The 17,798-nt window shown below is 36.5% G+C and overlaps 1 protein-coding gene and 1 non-coding gene across 17 annotated transcripts in view; one reads left to right on the plus strand and one right to left on the minus strand.

The window, feature by feature from the left end:
* Positions 1–17,798, plus strand: part of LOC145680653 (uncharacterized) — a 197,969-nt gene that overhangs the window by 14,893 nt on the left and 165,278 nt on the right. For all 16 annotated transcript variants that reach the window (XR_014130655.1, XR_014130654.1, XR_014130653.1 and 13 more), the window contains exon 3: positions 397–1,121. Coding sequence is in view for 13 of the 16 variants with exons in the window: in XM_081751433.1 (XP_081607559.1) it covers positions 397–1,121 (725 nt within the window). In the remaining 3 variants the exon portion in view is untranslated. The remainder of the gene's footprint in view (positions 1–396; positions 1,122–17,798) is intronic.
* Positions 3,397–3,469, minus strand: TRNAT-GGU (transfer RNA threonine (anticodon GGU)). Its single transcript has one exon. It is a non-coding gene; the product is annotated as a tRNA-Thr (tRNA).

Here is a 17,798-nt window from a genome sequence, read left to right on the forward strand (position 1 = left end):
TTGCACTCGAACAATAGAGCCCTAAACTTCTCACCGAGCTGCTGTTCTGGACCCCTTTTTCCTTGTAATCCAAGCGGGACTTCAACTCAAACTGCAAAGAAACAGAAGAAATTATATCAAACGAAACCTCGACGCTGTTCTTTGTAAAATGTTCTAGTTTCAGAAATAAAAAGGGTAGATTCGTGGCAAAAACAATAAAGCTCTTCGTGGGTGGTTTCGGCAATGTCCGAACACTCGTACCCTCTTACTAGTGACATTGTAAGTAAATGTGTATCCACCAACGTTGGCATAGTTTTGGTATGGCAAGTATGTATATGTATGTAAACATTTATAATATTTTAGGAAACTCAGTATTCGACGGTATTTGTTGCAATATATTCTTGTGCTTATTTGCAGAATCCAGAAAGGGACAAAGTTCGGGTATCAATAAATGCTGTGAAGACGAAATCAAAACGGAGCCAGGAACCAGTGTTCGTTAAAGTTGAACGCGAACAGCACTTTAGTGATTCTGAACCATCCGAGTCATTAACCGAAAGTATGTTGGAACGAAAACCAGTACAAATAAGTAATTTAGAAGAAAGTAATCAGCAAGGAAGCTGTGATATAGATACTCAATCAATTACAAATACTAGATCTAGAAAAGGAGCATTTCCTCAAAGTAGTACTTGTGAATCAATGGTACTAGTAAAGTCTGAAATTGTGTCAGAAGAAACTGCTAGTCAGTTCACCAGTGATAATTTTGTGGCATGTGAAAGTGAGGGTAATTTTAGTTCAGGAGAAAATGTTGGTATGGACATGCAAGATAGCGAAGTATATAACAGTGACCAAACTGGTGCCGTAACTGAATACTCTAATTCTGGTGATTTTATGGAAGATAATTTTGTGTCTAGTCAAAATATTGCTCCCAGTGCACAAACTACAGACTCACAAAGCAATGAGGAAGATATTATTTTGCTCTCCGACGATTCTGATAATGAAGTGAGTACACCGACGAAAACTTCCGTAACAAGTGGTTTACGTAGTGCCATTAACAGAACTAGTAATCAAGGCTTAGAACATAGTATTTTTGGAAATATTTCCGAAATTGGGATAAGTGGCAACATTCCTGGGACTTCGCAGAGGTAAGTTAATGCTACGCTTTTACATTGAATGAAGGTTTACTTGAAGCTGAGGAAAGGTCTGTATACGAGAAAATTATCACCGTGGTGTTGAGAGAATACATGTACATGCATGGAATATTAGATTTATGCCATTTTGTCATTTCATCATTCGTAACATTATTCCTTTATACTTTAATTGGGCGTGTTAGCTTGATGTCAGTAACTATGTATAAGGATATCTTAAAAAATTCTGAATGAGATCAGATAGAGTTATAATGTTATGTATCTTGTAAATCTGGCCTCACCAGTGTCCATGGAATTCCGGAAAAGACATATGATATATAAGCTGATAGATCTAAAAGAAAATAGGAAGATTATGTCCTTAGTCATATGGTGTGGTTATTAATATTTGAAGTACTAACGTAGATAGTGACGATGTATTTGCTAGTAATTTTATAAAATTACGAGCTGTGTTAGAGAAGTAATGAGACTGGCAACACTATGCATGAATGGCAGTTAACCCTTGCCGTTGATTCAATACAAGTTTGAACATGCTCCAGTTGCTACGCAATCGTTGAGAGCGTCTGAAGTGAAGTTGTGGTTTTGAATGTAGGGGAGTGTAGCTCTGCTATCAGTGGAAAGTCAGTATCATGTCGAATGATATAGTACAGCTTGCTTATCGGAAATCTTAAGGGTACGGTTCATGTAAACAGAGAACATACTTTCTCTGGCATTTTGAAGTCATATGAAATAATAATAATAATAATAATATAAATCATGTCATACCAGATCAGTGTCATCAAGTAAGTTGTGCTTAGTTATAAGCACATACCGCTAATGGACGAGTATTCATTAGTGATACTATTCTCGCAACATAAGAGTACAGCGAAGTCAAGATGGATGACATTTTTATGACGAGAGAGCTATCGATTCCTTTGCAATTAAATATTTAAATTTAAGAGTGAAAATGTTAAACATAAACCCACAAATTACAGGACAAATCTGCATTTCGAAGGATCTTGTCGGGATGCCAAGATAAAACCTCCTAAGGGATAATCCCGTAAAATATGGGACGAATACAAAGGGTTGATGCAGAAAAATCTCGAAATTTTGAATCATTGGACAGCCCGTATTCAGCTTCATGTAAACCTTTTAACCTTACAAGAGAACTGTTCTTTAATAAATGAAAGTACAGTGAAATTTGTCACATTTACATCTGTGAACGTAATTGCGTGTCCATTTTACAATGTGTGATTAGGACATAGTTCTTACAATTATCCATTTATTCTCATATCTTTTAGGTTAACTTTTAGCATGGTCATTGTTCGTACATATTTATTTATTCTTAAAATTATAATAAAACGAAGTCACATATTTTTTAACGGATTTTAGTGATCTTTTGCAGTAAAAATAAATGTTCGTTTGAAAATTATTTGAATTGGTAACCAGTAAATGATAGCTTTTCAAAATATAAGATCTGAAAAGGTTGTTTGGTTTTTAAGTTCACATTTGTATGTTTTAATGTGATTCGATATATAAGAATGAGCATATTATTAAGGCTTATTTTTATTACTACCCATAGTGAAAACGTTACTTTTGAATTTCATAGTATGAGATAATCATATCTTGGCTATAATTTGGGATAATTTCTTCGTTATGTGTAGATAATTCATGACTTAAAACGTATATAAGCTATGCTGTTCAGAGTTAAAAAAATAAATACATTATTAGACTTCCGTTATATTGGGAAAGGTAATGTATACATTTCAGTCTTACTGTGAAATGTTAAGATTAAATGTGTTTTCGCTACTGAGAATTTATATACGGTCTTCACATATTCCTGCGGGCCGATTTCTGCTTATCAATGGAGTTTTATGAAAATTGATACCTGTTATCTACACGATATTCAGCGTCAAAGGTCGTTTAGATTATGTTGAGATCATTTCAGTTCTCCCTGTAGAGCGTCCGGAAATTACCCCTAACTCCAACCTTCGAAAGCTGACGTAGGTGCGTGAGAAACGGATTTTCGTGGAAAGCGCCAACATGATGGCAAAATTCTTAATAATGTTTTGTTCTGCTGATAAAGGCACATAAAATAACCAAATAGCAAAACCACAGGTTGATTTGTTACATCATGAGAGCAATTTGTTTAGGAAAAAGCGTGTTCGGTCAACCTGTATTTCGCTATCAATATTCGTTTTTGGAGTTGTAGTAATAATAGAGCGGACACTCAGAACAACACCAAAAATTGCCAAACTGTAGTCTGATATAACTTACAAAGAGTGAAAAAGTGGCTTGACTGGACCGGGACTCGAACCCGGGATCTCCGACATACCGTGCCGATGCGTTAACCACTACGCCACCCAGTCCGCTTCCCAGAACAGCCAAACACTCTCTCACTCCTGCAGTCGGTGCTCTCCACTCAGACCACATGGCTTGTACCACAGCCTAAGCTGCTGTGCTTAGACAATCCAGTGTCCATATATTGAGAACACATTTAACGGTTGTGATTTCATATATATTAACGAAAGGAGGAAACAACCGATTTATTTTACACGCCACAATCCTCTATAGGTGCGAATTAAACAACTTACAAAGAGTGAAAAAGTGGCTTAACTGGACCGGGACTCGAACCCGGGATCTCCTTCATACCGTGCCGATGCGTTAACCACTACGCCACCCAGTCCGCTTCCCAGAACAGCCAAACAATCTCTCACTCCTGCAGTCGGTGCTCTCCACTCAGACCACATGGCTTGTACTACAGGAAAGTTCAAGAGATCTCATTTTATTTTGTTCCGCTCCCGATTCCAACCTTTCTTGGTTAGCGTTGTTTGGAGTTCGTTTTCTTTGTGAAGAAGAGCATGCATCCTTCGTGCAATGTACTCGTCGTGGGAGGTGTCAAGTATGACTGGAGGCCTAAATATATTGCAAAATGCACAAACATTTCGCACATAGTCCCCAATAATGGAATCTGGGTATTAGGCATAATATGTTCCAGAGACTTCAATCTCTTCATTCTGGAATTGGCAGATTCGACAACACATTTTTGTTGCCACACGAGACTGGTTGGCTTATTTCACGTTCACTTCTGGCCACAAGTTCTTGTTATCGAAGTGATATGCGCATCACCTGGAGCTGTCTGGGACTATGACATTAAACTTCATATATATCTGCGCTTTTGCCTGAGCGGGAATTACAGTAAACTGTGAACTATTTGGGCAGTTAATGCACTTGTTGTGAGCAGAATTTGTCTTCGTCAGGAGAAATGTTATTGTTTATGGGCTTTTACACACTTTTGTGTTGCTTCTGGAACAAACTAGATCCTTAGTTGCCTTTTGTGAAATGTCGTTTGGTTGATTGTTCACCGTGACCTCCAGCTGGTCTGCGTCTGATCGGTGCTGAGATTGGATCTGCTGGTTGATTATGGATTGACGTTGAGGGTTGGCTTGATGGTTTATCTTTGTTTGGCGTGGCGGTACAGACTGGTGGCTTCTTTTGGGCCGAAGTTACAGGCTGGTCGGATGCTGTGTCCGGTGTAGTAGTTTGTAGGATATGTAGGATGCGGCAGATCTCCCGAACTTTCCAGTATTGTCCGAAGAAATGCTGAGTAAACTATCAACGTTTTCCAACTCAAACAAACATAAAGCTATACTAGGGAGCATGTGCACATTGGATTCGCCCATGAATTCTTTCTTACTCAGCAAAAGGATTATGTCAGTCGTGTTAAAATCCAGTCTCGCCACACGGCTTCCCGCACCTACACTCTCTGGATAAAGTACGGTGTTGCTGATATTCTGGAATCATACTCCCCGTGTAAGGCCGGTGACAGGGTGATAGGATGCTGTGCTCACGTAGCTTCGGTCTTGTGGTATCTAGGGTTTCGCACGCACGACCCAACCGTATTCCATGGCCCAGCATCTTAGGAGAATTACGTTGAATATGCCCAGGGTAAAGTGGATGATGACTGAACTGACGATGCAGAATACAATCAAGCATTTTTCAGGACGATATTTAACACAAAAGTCTTAACATATTTTCCTTTGATTGTTTGTATAATTGATTTTTTTTGTGCTTTACTGTGGATTCATATCATACATGCGATTTCAAGTGCAACGTTTTGTTTTATATATAGCGGACTTCAAGAACAATCTGAGTCTCTAGTATGTTCAAGTAGACATATCAGACTACAGTTTGGCAATTTTTGGTGTTGTTCTGAGCGTTCGTTCTATTGTTACTACAACTCCAAAAATGAATATTGATAATGAAATACAGGTTGACCGAACACGCTTTTTCCTAAACAAATTGCTCTCATGATGTAACAAATCAACCTGTGGTTTTGCTATTTGGTTATTTTATGTGCCTTTATCAGCAGAACAAAACATTATTAAGAATTTTGCCATCATGTTGGCGCTTTCCACGAAAATCCGTTTCTCACGCACCTACGTCAGCTTTCGAAGGTTGGAGTTAGGGGTAATTTCCGGACGCTCTACAGGGAGAACTGGAAATGATCTCAACATAATCTAAACGACCTTTGACGCGGAATATCGTGTAGATAACAGGTATCAATTTTTATAAAAATCCATTGATAGGCAGAAATCGGCCCTTGTCATGACCCATCCTTTAAAAATGATCAAACTCAGAAAAATATTGATACCACGAATACGTCTGAATTGAAATTAAATTTATTCAATATAAAAGGATATTTACGTATGTTTTTTAAACCCCTTTTTCGTATAGTGGCCAGGTATATCTGTTTGAAGGGATTCAGAAAGTCATAAGAAGAAAATTTGTGACAAATCTTAGTTATACTGTATTAACCGAAAGTGTGTATTCTGGTAGAGAAATTATTGCAATCGGTTGTTCAAAATTTGTAAGTGATTGTTTCATAATTTAATCACACACAGAAACTCATATGATGTAGCTAATGGACTTCCATAAAAATCCGAGAAAAAAATTTCACTGTACTTTCACACACATGTATATGAATAATATGTGGAACATGTTATTGAAATATGCCATATATTATGTTTTCTTGGTATATGCTTCGAGGTAAAAATGATTTAATTCTATACACTGTATTTGTGCCTCCTTTTGTAATTGACAATTCATTCATATTTTTGACGTTAAGTTGAGAGAAGAGAGACGTTAAGATGGAATTAGCTTTTATTTCGTGTATTGAGCTTAGATTTAAGGAAGGCGAAGGAGAAATGGTTTTCGTGGTTATATTAAGATGATGAGCACTCTTTATCTTAACTTTATTTACAATTTATTTAATTACAATACAATTTATTTAAAAGTATAATGAAACCAAAATAACGCCGTAGCACCACCAGTCTCTTTATAACTTTTAGAGATTGGAATAATTAACATATTTAACATTTTACTAATTAGTGTGAAATCTTTTTGATGTTCATTTGCTAAATAGAGCCAAAATTCCATTATTATAGCATTATTTTAGAAGTACTACATGGGTTTTAACTTTTTATGAATATCCTGTTTTAATGTTATTCAACAAAATAAGCAAAAATGACGTGCACAATTAATATCCACTATAAAAAGTTAGAAATACTTGAAGAGAGTAATTATGAAAATAGATTCTTAAGACTTGAACAGAAAATACAGCAAGAAATTTACTTGTTCCGAAACAAACATTATTCTCGTATCGGAGTCTTGAAGGTATCGATTTTGCTAGCCAATAAGATTTAGAGAACAAATGGAGACATTTCTACTTCGCCATCAACCCGAACACATATTACATGTGATTAGTCGGAGAAGAATATAGATTATAGCAAAGCTATTTTATACAAGAATTTTCATGTAAAGAAGTAAAGGAAACCAGGAAGAAATATTTCTTATGAAAATACGTTCTTTACTTAGTCTGTTTATGGCCTATCGTATGGAGAGTGGCACATTGTACTTATGTTCCGGTTGTCTGGAAGTTCGACGTTCATTTGTTAGCAAGGTATTAGAAGTGTCACGTGCGGCGAGAGATCATTGCGTTTACGTGTCTCTTCTTTTATCTTTTCCTCTGCTCCGTGTCGTAGATTCGCAAGTGGAGAGAATTAAGGTCTGCCCACAAAATTAGCAATACGTTGTAAATTTGACAAAAAAAAAAAAAAAAAAAAAAAAAAGTATTGTATTAAATGTTACAAAAACAAATGCAAGAAACGAAGTACTTAATATGTACAGAAACACAACATATTATGCAGACTCAGTAAACCATTGGCAACGATCGAGTCGGCGTATAGGGGTTGCTGTTAAGGGCTGTACAGAGTCAGGTTGAACTTTCTTATGGTACTGCTTGATAGTATGATGAGTTGTCTGTGCTGTGTCTTCCAGTTGTTAGCGTAGACTCTCTGTTTTGATATAGCCCAAAAATCTTCGATTGGCAATGTTGTATTCTTTCTCCACGAAGGTAACGCAAATGTTCAATTACGATCTTTGTATAATGTGAGGTAGCCAAATCTGGCCAAAATGCATATAAGGTATTAATCTAGCCTGAATACAGTCATTTACGTACGTGTAGGCATTGATGGCAAAGCCACATTTCCGAATCGATGCACTGGATATCCCTTTTGAACTAATAGCAACCCAAACCAATACCCTTGCTTCAAACTTTGCTTTGGTTTGAAACTTTGGAGTTGCACTAGAGTTACTGGAATAAAATCCCACGTTACCCGGTATTTTCAAGTTGCTGAGAATAAAATAAGACTCGTCATCCAGTAGAAACACATGCTTGGAGAACTTCCTGTGAAGACGGCCACATTTAAGTTTTGCAGTCGCCATGTGCTGTTCTGCTGTTGTGGATATTTTTTTTCCCCCGGAATTTGATGTTTGTCTTCCCAGAATTATCTTATCTTGTGTACATAACTTTTGGATGCATCAAATTTCTTGGCCTACAGAATACGAAAATTGAAGCACTGATCTCAAATTGCACTTATAAAGCACTTAAACGTCGTTGGTTTAATTTGACTGCCTTTCTACCCGAACTCGCATGGTTTTGCTGACGCATTTCCCCAAATCATCGATGAATGTTACAGATGGTTTTAGGCACTTAACATCCGTCAAATGTTGCACTATCTATACATGGAATTATACATTTTGTTTCTGAGGTATACTTCTTTCGATGTCATTTTGAGTCCTCGCTTTACCGATCTTTTTCACGTCTAGTGCGAGTATACGACTGGCAACGCTGCCAGCTGACGTTTTTGTTTTCCAATATACTGTTTCTTGCTTATTAATGTTACATTAAACTTAGGGCGCATTCTTGGTAGACATGCCTTATTTCATATTCTTGGCGTCTGGAAACTACTATCAACATCCTTTCTTAATCCTCTGGGTATTCAAAGCTCGAGTTGCTTTGATTGTTTTGTTTATTATGATTATTGGTCAATTAGGGGAAAAACAAAGAAACCTACTGTATCGTTAGAGGTGTTCTACTTGGTCACAGGCCCATTTAGCACCCATTGCTAAATCGATAGGCTAGTTGCATTGTCTTAACAGGTAGAGAGCGTATGAATCTCTCTATTGTAGCTAGTATAGGAATCTGTTCTCACAATTGCTCCTCTACTTTCCAAAACAAGTCTAAATCTCAGGATGGCATTACCAATGAGTAGACGAATGGTCGGAGGTTTTTCAACCCGATTTTTCTGCAGTTCTTGTACCGTAGCAGTCGTGTGACAACGAACATTTTCGTAAAACAGAATTGGTAGATGCTGAGTAAGTTACGGTCTCTTCCGTCGTAAGTGTTCCGGGAAATGCTTATGATATATTTGTTGCGTATTAACGTTCCTCTTCTGGTACAGATATACGAATGATACGGCACTAGTCGTAGACAACAAACAGGAACATTTTGTACTACAAAACTGCTGCTGGAATACATAGGTGAAGTGCGGATCGAGAAAACTGGGATGTCGCCATTTATGCTACTGGCGTTTGAGTTCAGACGTGTTGTTGTGTTCCCATGTTTCATTGACAGTAGTAATTCGTCGCAAGAAAGCGACTCCTCGAGAATATTTCAAAATCATCTGAAATCATTCCTGAGCGCCGGCACCCATTACATTGATATTGATTTCGTTCCTAACACTTCGTCATTATTTTGTGTACAGGTCTTTATTTAGTGTACAGTTTTTGGTAATGATATCTTATGAGCCATATCTAAACAAGTTAATGGCCTGTCAGTGTTCAACAATTCTCACAACATCGACACATGCTTTGCAATGCAGACTTATAGTGATCTCCCAGCGCCAATGTGTTGTCAATATCGTCATGCCCCTTTTTAAGTACCGACATATAAATTCTGTTGAATATGCCATCACATAAATGCCAAATGTGGTTGTAATCCCATGTGACACTTTGCGGCGTTTTTACTACAAGCAACGTGTAATGAACTTTCTTGTTTCTCACAATTGCCTCTTAGCAACACCATTTTCATACAGTTAATCGATTGGGAAAAGCATGAGTGTTTGCTACCCCGATGGGAGCATTGTGATGACAGTTAAATGACGTTATAGCAGTCAATTATTATGTCATGATCCTCATATACGAAGATTCTGCATTATTCTTGTCGTATACTAAATTGGTTGCGAAACATGTAATCTTGCATTGCTGTAAATCCGATCGAAATTTGCTTAAATGCGCTAGAGATGTGTAAGTGAGTACATCAAAATTTTTGTTTTAGTAAAATTTTATTCAGTCATAAAAATGAATTTATTTCGAATGAAATGTGCAAGCCTTTTTGTTCTTCGTACACCATATCGTATTATGTTGTTTAGCTTTCTTTGATACTCATAATCGTGGTCAGTGTCTTCTCGAGATAGAAACCGTAAGACTTAATATAAATTCATGGTTTGGATGGATACCAATTTAGTACTGGACGCACAGATGATTGCTAGATTTGCCTTCGCAAGACGTAGCGTTAATTTCCATTTATGTAGTATAACGTTTCATACATTATGATTTACTGTTCTCATATATGATATATGTTAAGCATTTTTAAGAAGAAAATATCTTCAAGTGAAATCTTCAAGAAAGTCAAGCGAAATAATTTTAAAATTATTATGGGACTTAAAATTTCTAAGTGTATTTTTTGAAAATAAAAAAATAAAATCCAAGCCCATATGTTTTTAATAATGTACTAACGGCAGTTAATGTGGTTGGTAAAACCTTTAAATGTTTTCGTTTTTGTTTTGTTATAGACACATAACACCATTTGGTATTAACTGATATGCATTATTAGAATATTGATTTATGGTATTGAATTAAGAATATTGGCATATTCAAAATTTGAGATTTATTGTGTAAAATATTGTGATATTGTATAAGTGTAAATTTAACGAAATATTTGTCTATTCTAATGATGGAAGAACTTAAAAATTCAGGGTTTAGGAAATATAAATGACACTTCATAAATGTATTCTAAATTGTTTAGCTTTAAATTTCTGTTCTTTTAACGTAATTTCCCTCGTTGAAGTATCACATCAACTCAGAACAATTTGTACCTCTACAGAAATATTGAGCTGCCCGTTCAATGAGTTAAATGGGCCGAAGAAGTGCAATTAAAGCACAAAAGCGTGGTGAGTGTAAGAGGAAGAGAATGGGGATGGCTGGGCGTTGCTTTATGGACTGTAACTTTCACATGACTTCCGAAGTGTCGCATAATATTTAGTCTTCTTCGTTCGACATTCTATGAATAAATCGAGAAGTAGTCCGTAGCCATAAGTGCTTATCACTTTGAACGCTGACAGATTCGTTTTATTTTTTCGTTGCAACTTTGTGTGATTCATTATTCATTTGTTTCCAACAATGCTTGAGTTTGTTAGACCACTTTAATCAATCACAAACGTCAAATAGAAAGAGGGAAAAATTCCTTCTGAGGTAGCAGACAGTCACCCCATTTCAAATCAGGAATGTATTGTGATTTTGCGTTAATACATACCATTTTGTTCAATGTGTTCACTACTTGTAATTAATTACTTACGCCACATGGAGGTGATTTGTTTAAACTTAAACTAACTGGTGTAAATTTGAGGCTAGTACATGAACCCATTTCCCTTATTACTTGTTATATACACTCTTTGATTTTTGTAACTGTTGCTTCCTCGGGAAATGGATATAAGCTTAACTTGTGCGATACTTGGAGAACGATAAGTTCCCTGAAGAAATTAGGTAATGGAGAATTTACTTTTTACCTTCATATGCGTGTGAACCTCCATGTAAGTCAGATCTTAAATATGTCAGCGCACCGGCATGGTAAGCGGAGACCTTGGTTTGATTTTCGAGCCAATCATGTATTTGTTTGCTTTTTGAGTATCATTAAATTCACAACTTTAGAGGAATTGGCGTGAGAGAAATCGGTTATTTTCTTAATTTATTGTATAATATTCAGTATATTAATTTATGTGGCCTCTTAACAAACCATGAGAATTACATTTAACACCAGATTGTCGCACATTCAATTAATGTTGAGAACATATTAAAGTATTAAGAGAAGTATAGAAAAAGAGGTTGCAATTCGGTAGCCTTGATGAGGCCTTTTCTTTTCAAATAGAAACTGCTTCCCTTATCTATCAAATTCCATTTTTCGTAACATTTACAAATAGTTCTGAGTAATTTGCATTTTTTGCCAGTTTAGTACATATATTTAGCACTTAAGAAAAATATTAGAGTATGGGAAGTTATTTGAAATTAGTATATGCAATGATAGAAGCTTTTTTTATATATAGAAAATGTCACAGTAGTAGCTTCTAAAATATAATATGTATATATAAAAACAACTCGAAGACTTTTAGCTTAGCATCAGTTTATTGCGCTACTAAGTTCAGACAGCCGTACAGTGTAAAGTCACACGGTTTGTTATCTTAATGGAATTAATATTTAGTGAAAAGTGTGTGTTTTGTAAATGTAATTTTTTATATCACTCGTACTGTAACACTTTGAAGACTTAAAACATAGAAAAGAAGTCTTGGACTGCCAAAAATCGAAAACTTTTTCAAGCTTATGAAATCGAAAGGAAGATAATGTTCGCTTGGAAAAAATGGTGAGTAGATGATATTTTGAGTGCATGCTATCTTTATTTTATTGCTGAGTTAAGTAACAGTGAAAACAATTTTATTTTGTTGTGAAATTCCGTTTTCTTACGGATTGATGGATACTTAGAAATTTTGAAATGATTTATTTCATTGTTATACGATTAAAGTGGTCGAAGGTAAAAAGTCAGTATTCACACTTCAAAATCAGAACGTGAGATCGAATCTGGATGCAATACAGTCATATATGTTTTACCTTAGTTCCACTTAGCGAATGCTAGGATGTACATTTCTAAATGTTGCCTAACCTGGCTGCCCCCTCCTCCAAAGTTTCCTATATTTCATTGTGTTACATTCAGGTTTGTTTCTAGTTTGAAATGGCTTCTAGCTGGTCTGGAATTTCTTTACTAAATAAATAAAAATAATACTAGAGGGAAATGATAATTCAATCTTGCTTTGTATACTGTAGAAAGCATAACCTGGTTCCTGCAGTAACTTCATAGTGTTAGTACTATTGGCCAAGCAGCTCCTTAATACATTTTCTTCTTATAGATCAGTCATTTCCAGCTCGCTACTATATGACGTAGGAGCGGACTTTTGCTGTAAGAGCCGGGAGAAAGAGAACAGGTTGAGCAAAAAAGGAGAGGAAACTAAGTAGGTGAAATGGAATAAAACAAGGCAGGCAGTGTTCAATTAGCTATGAATCCATGATTGCACTGGGTTTAAGTTTAGTGTCCCTTTCAGCAGCGAGGCTGTATGAGACGTGAACGTACAGCTTAACGTGGGATCTGAGCCATATGGCCTCCTAGCGAGAATCGAACCCAGTGTCCCGCGTACATTAACGAAATAGCTACGAGGAAGCTTTCCTGAATCCACGAGTAGTGTATCCGACTATCGGCAATTTCTTATTTGCTTCTCACCGTTGTCTTCGATCAGTGCTAGGTCTGCCTTCTTGCTTTGTGTAAGTGGTTTACTGAGAATCCGAGCACCAAGCTGTGACATCACAGAGCATCCAGTTGGAAACGATTTCTAAATAATACTTAATTTTGTACTTTTTAGCGTTTTGACATCAAAAGCCCAGCAGATACATCCGAAGTTTGGTTTAGTAAAGAAACAAATGTACTAATAAGACAAGTTGAATAGTTGTGTATGTATACATAAACTTAGCATTTTCTTTTATATCAAGAAAATAGAATTTCTGATAGTAGCATCATAATATTTATCTATTTTTACAAGTTATTTCTGAGTGCAACTAAGCATGAAAAAATAATTAATTTTAGTGGCAAATTAAGTGTCTGAAACATCATTTTAAATTTGTCAGGGAGGAGGGTGTGTATTTTAAATCAGATATTAGATTTTTCCAGGTTGTCACTGATACTAATGGTTCGGAAAATCAGGGTTTGCCCAAGTGGACCCAGCCGAAAAAAAACCGGTGGGTTTTTTCGAGTAGGACCCACTTGGGTTTTAGAGCTTTTTGTTAGTATATTATTGGTACAAGTAGGTGATCACATTGAAAGTGATTTTTATAAAATTTTGGACTTTCCTTGGGTGAATTACATGCTTTCACGTTAAGGTATTAGAGTGGAAAAAGTCATGATTTTTTTTAAAAAATTACTTTGTTGAGTTTTTTATTTAAATCGATTATTTTATTTAAATTAAATATTTCTCCTCGTATAATACAAATCGCAAACTGAAGAAAAAACATTAAGAAGTAGTATTAAATGTTAATTATGCCATTTAAGTGAAAGTATTGGGGTTTAATTTTGAATTCATCCCCAATCGTTAACCTATTTCAATCCAAACAGTGTTTCTTAAGCATTAACGAAAAAGTACAGCAACGTTTATCAACATGACACTTTTCTTTTCACGAAAATTACTGATATTTGGCAGAGGCAAATAAAAAAAAAAAAAAAAAAAAAAAAAATCGGAACTAGCTAGCGACACGAAATACATATAAAGTACATAAATTTCGCCTAAAATTAACTAATTTTATGGCTTATGGAAGCTGGAGGTTCAGTGCTGCTGCGTTCACAAAAGCTCTTCACTGACTTCTATTCTTAGCCAACTGGATCCAGTTTCTAATTTGTATTCCTGTTTCTGCGAGATGCATCTTAATATTGTCCTCCCATCTGCGCCTAGGTCTTCCCAATGGTCGTTTTCCGATTGGTCTTCCAGTTAAGACTTTGAAAGCGTTCCTACTTCTTCCATTCTGGCCACATGACCTGCCTACCTGAGTCTCTTAGACTTGATGACCCTAACAATGTTTGGTAAACCGTATAAATTATGTAGTTTCTCGTTATGAAGTTTCCGCTATTCCCGTTTCTCTTTGGTCCGAATATTCGTCTCAGAATCATGTTCTCAAATACTTTTAATCTATTCGGTTCCCTTATAGTATGTGACCATGTTTGCAACCATACAGAACAATATGGATGATTATCATTTTGTATATTTTAAGCTTCAAATTCCTCGACAGAATTCGCGACAACAAAAGATTTTGAACTGAATAATAACACGAATTCCTTACTTTTAGTCGATATTTAATTTGTTCGTGAATATCGCTTTCATCTGTTAATATTGATCCTAAATATTTGAAAGTATCTACTTTATCAAAAGTATTATTCGTTATTTTAACGCATCCAAAATTTACCGTATTACGATCCCGAGGAACTTCTATGTATTTAGTACATAAATTTCGCCTATGTAAAATCTATTTTTTTTCGGAGAGGGGATCGGACCTCTAAATAGGCCTCTATTATCTGGAAACAAACAAATAGACGTACACACAAAAGAATTTTCGTTTTAAATGTCCTTGGTGATTTCCCCGTTGGAGTAGTTAACAATTTAAAAACCGTATGTAACGAACAGAAGAAAGCAGGATTCACCTGTTACCCGTTCAAAACGGGATTTTCCCTAATCATCCTCTGGATGATACGCGTTTTCATACTGTGCTTACATATCTTTGAGTCTTATTGTATTATGATTGTTATCTTCCATAATCGAAATAACAGAACAGAAATGGGATTTTACTTATTTTCACTTTAAATTATTTTGAAATTTGATTTAAATCAACGATTTTTATTTTTTTTTTAAAATCAGACTTATTTAAATTCAATCCACACTGTAAGGTATACAGTAACATTTATAAAGTTCTGAATGCACTGAATGAATAAAAAAACCTTACCTTAGCTTGAGATAATTATACACTGCTCAAAAAAATTAGGGGATCAGCTCAAATATCACACAGACCTTAAGATAGGGTATGGATAAGCTTGTGTTTGACTCATATATATCATACAAGAAGGAATGCTTTAATATACACTAGAGAAATGGGGCACATTCAGGTGTTGGAGCATGGAAAATCTTGTTCACATGGCTCATGAAACAAGACTGTTACGTGTGCACCTCTCGAACTGCTCCCATACAGGCAAGGCAACAACATTGATTGTTCCTTAATATGGCGTATAATCACCTCGAACAGCCAACACAGCCTCGCACCTGCGTGGCATGAATTTAATCAGATTATCGATGAGTTCTTGGGGGATGTTGTGCCACTCATCCAGAAGAGCGACTTCCAGCTCTGGAATGGTTGTTAGAGGTACTGGCCTAGTGGCAATTCGTCTGCCAAGCATATCCCAGACATGCTCATTTGGATTGAAATGCGGAGAACATGCTGGCCACTTCATCCGAGCGATACCCTCAGCTTCCAGCATCTCATCCACTAACCGAGCTCTGTGAGGACGAGCACTGTCATCCATGAAAAGGAACGAATCACCATTAGCACCAGCGTAAGGAAGAACAAGAGGTTGCAGGATCTCATCCCTATACCTGAGAGCCGTCAAAGACCCATTTCGGATGATGTGGAGCTCAGTTCGCCCACCCACCAATGCTGATTCCTGCCCACACCATCAGTCCACCACCATGATACTGGGATCTTTCTCACACAAATATGGGATTGTGTTGTGTTCCATACTGTCTTCAGATGAAAACACGTCGATTGTCAGGCTCCACACTGAATCGAGACTCATCAGAAAACAAAACATTGCCCCATTCATTGCATCCCCACCCACGATGTTCCTCCGAACACACTCTTCGATCAACACGGTGTCGTGCAGTTAAAGGAACACACACCATAGGCCTACGTGCGTAGAGGCCACCTTCTCGAAGGCGATTGCGGACCGTTTGAGTGGATATTGTGCGTCCTGTTGCTGTTCGGAAGGCTCGCTGGAGCAAAGTTGCATTCTGACGCCGGTTTCGACGGGTTGTTAACAAGAGATAACGATCGTCACTGGCTGTGGTTGCTCGTAGACGGCCCTGTCCTGGTCTTCTTCGAACACTTCCAGTTGTTTGAAATTGATTCCACAATCGGAAAATCACACACTGTGCCACTCCTATGGCATTTGCCACCTCCCGCTATGACTGACCAGCTTCCAACCTACCGACAGCTCGCCATGTCAGCGATTCTGACAAATCACGTTGTTGCGCCATTTCACTACGTGGATTTGTGTCGCACTAAACACTCACAATGAAAACAGAGGTATCCTGGAGCTGGAATGTGTTGGCAGCGCCACACTACAAAATGACTTCTGGTAGCGCCCCCGTCACCGATCACGTGCACAGGTGTTTCAGACGGTTCGTGTGCACGTTATGCCTTCATGCTAGTCGATTTCAATCCGAACTGGACCAGATACAGTGTTGTCACATTATTCGTAAGAAGTTTTACATGAGTTTTCATCTGATCCCCTAATTTTTTTGACCAGTGTAGAACAAATTAATGTGTGGATTATTCTTATAGCCTATTTGAAGTAAAATATGCAGTTTTATATTTTAGAAAATACTTTCAGTGAATAGTGTGCTCGCCGACTTCGCAACGCCGAGGGACGTTATCCCTCCTACGTTTGACAGGTTTAATGCATTAGTAAAACAATTAGTATTATTTTTTATTACCTTGGATAGTAACACAAGTATTCTTTATTAAATTTGATTTTCCAAAACAACAGTTTAGTTCAGTTATTTGTTCCTATTCTTCAAATAAGCATTCTGTAGAATGAACACCAGCAATAGCGGGTAAAATTCTTGTCAAATTCAAGAAGCTTAATGCTCGGATTTCCGAAGACTACGTAACGATTACTATTTCAAGTGCTGAATTCCAAACTTCCATACTGGAAGTTTCAGTACAGTAAAGAAAGCTGCATTTTCAAAAAAAAAAAAAAAAAAAAAAAAAAAAAAAAAAAAAAAAAAAAAAAAAAAACGCGAAAGAAGTGCTCGGGAAATTCCTGCAATTGAACACACAAAGCATCGGAAGGAATAAAGGAATACTTCAACAATAAAACTATTTATTTTACGCTGAAAGATATTTAATTTCATTTAAGACATTTTGAAACACTTACTTTATAAAATATGAGTTATATCTTTGTTAATTGTTTTAAATTAATTTTCTGGAAATAACCGTCTTGCAGCAAGTGCTCGGGAAATTCTTGTAATTGAACGCACTGAGTATCGGAAGTGAACTTCAACAATAAAAACATTTATTTCACGCTGGAAAATATTCATGTCATATAAGACATTTTGAAACATTTATTTTATAAAACATGAATTATATCTTTGTTTTAAATTAATATATTTGGTGAACGTCACTGAGGCTCCTGGGATGATTCGATCTACATTTGTTCGT

This window comes from Thermobia domestica, chromosome 3 (assembly GCF_964235325.1).
Source record: "Thermobia domestica chromosome 3, izTheDome1.hap1.1, whole genome shotgun sequence".
NCBI classification, from domain to species: domain Eukaryota; kingdom Metazoa; phylum Arthropoda; class Insecta; order Zygentoma; family Lepismatidae; genus Thermobia; species Thermobia domestica.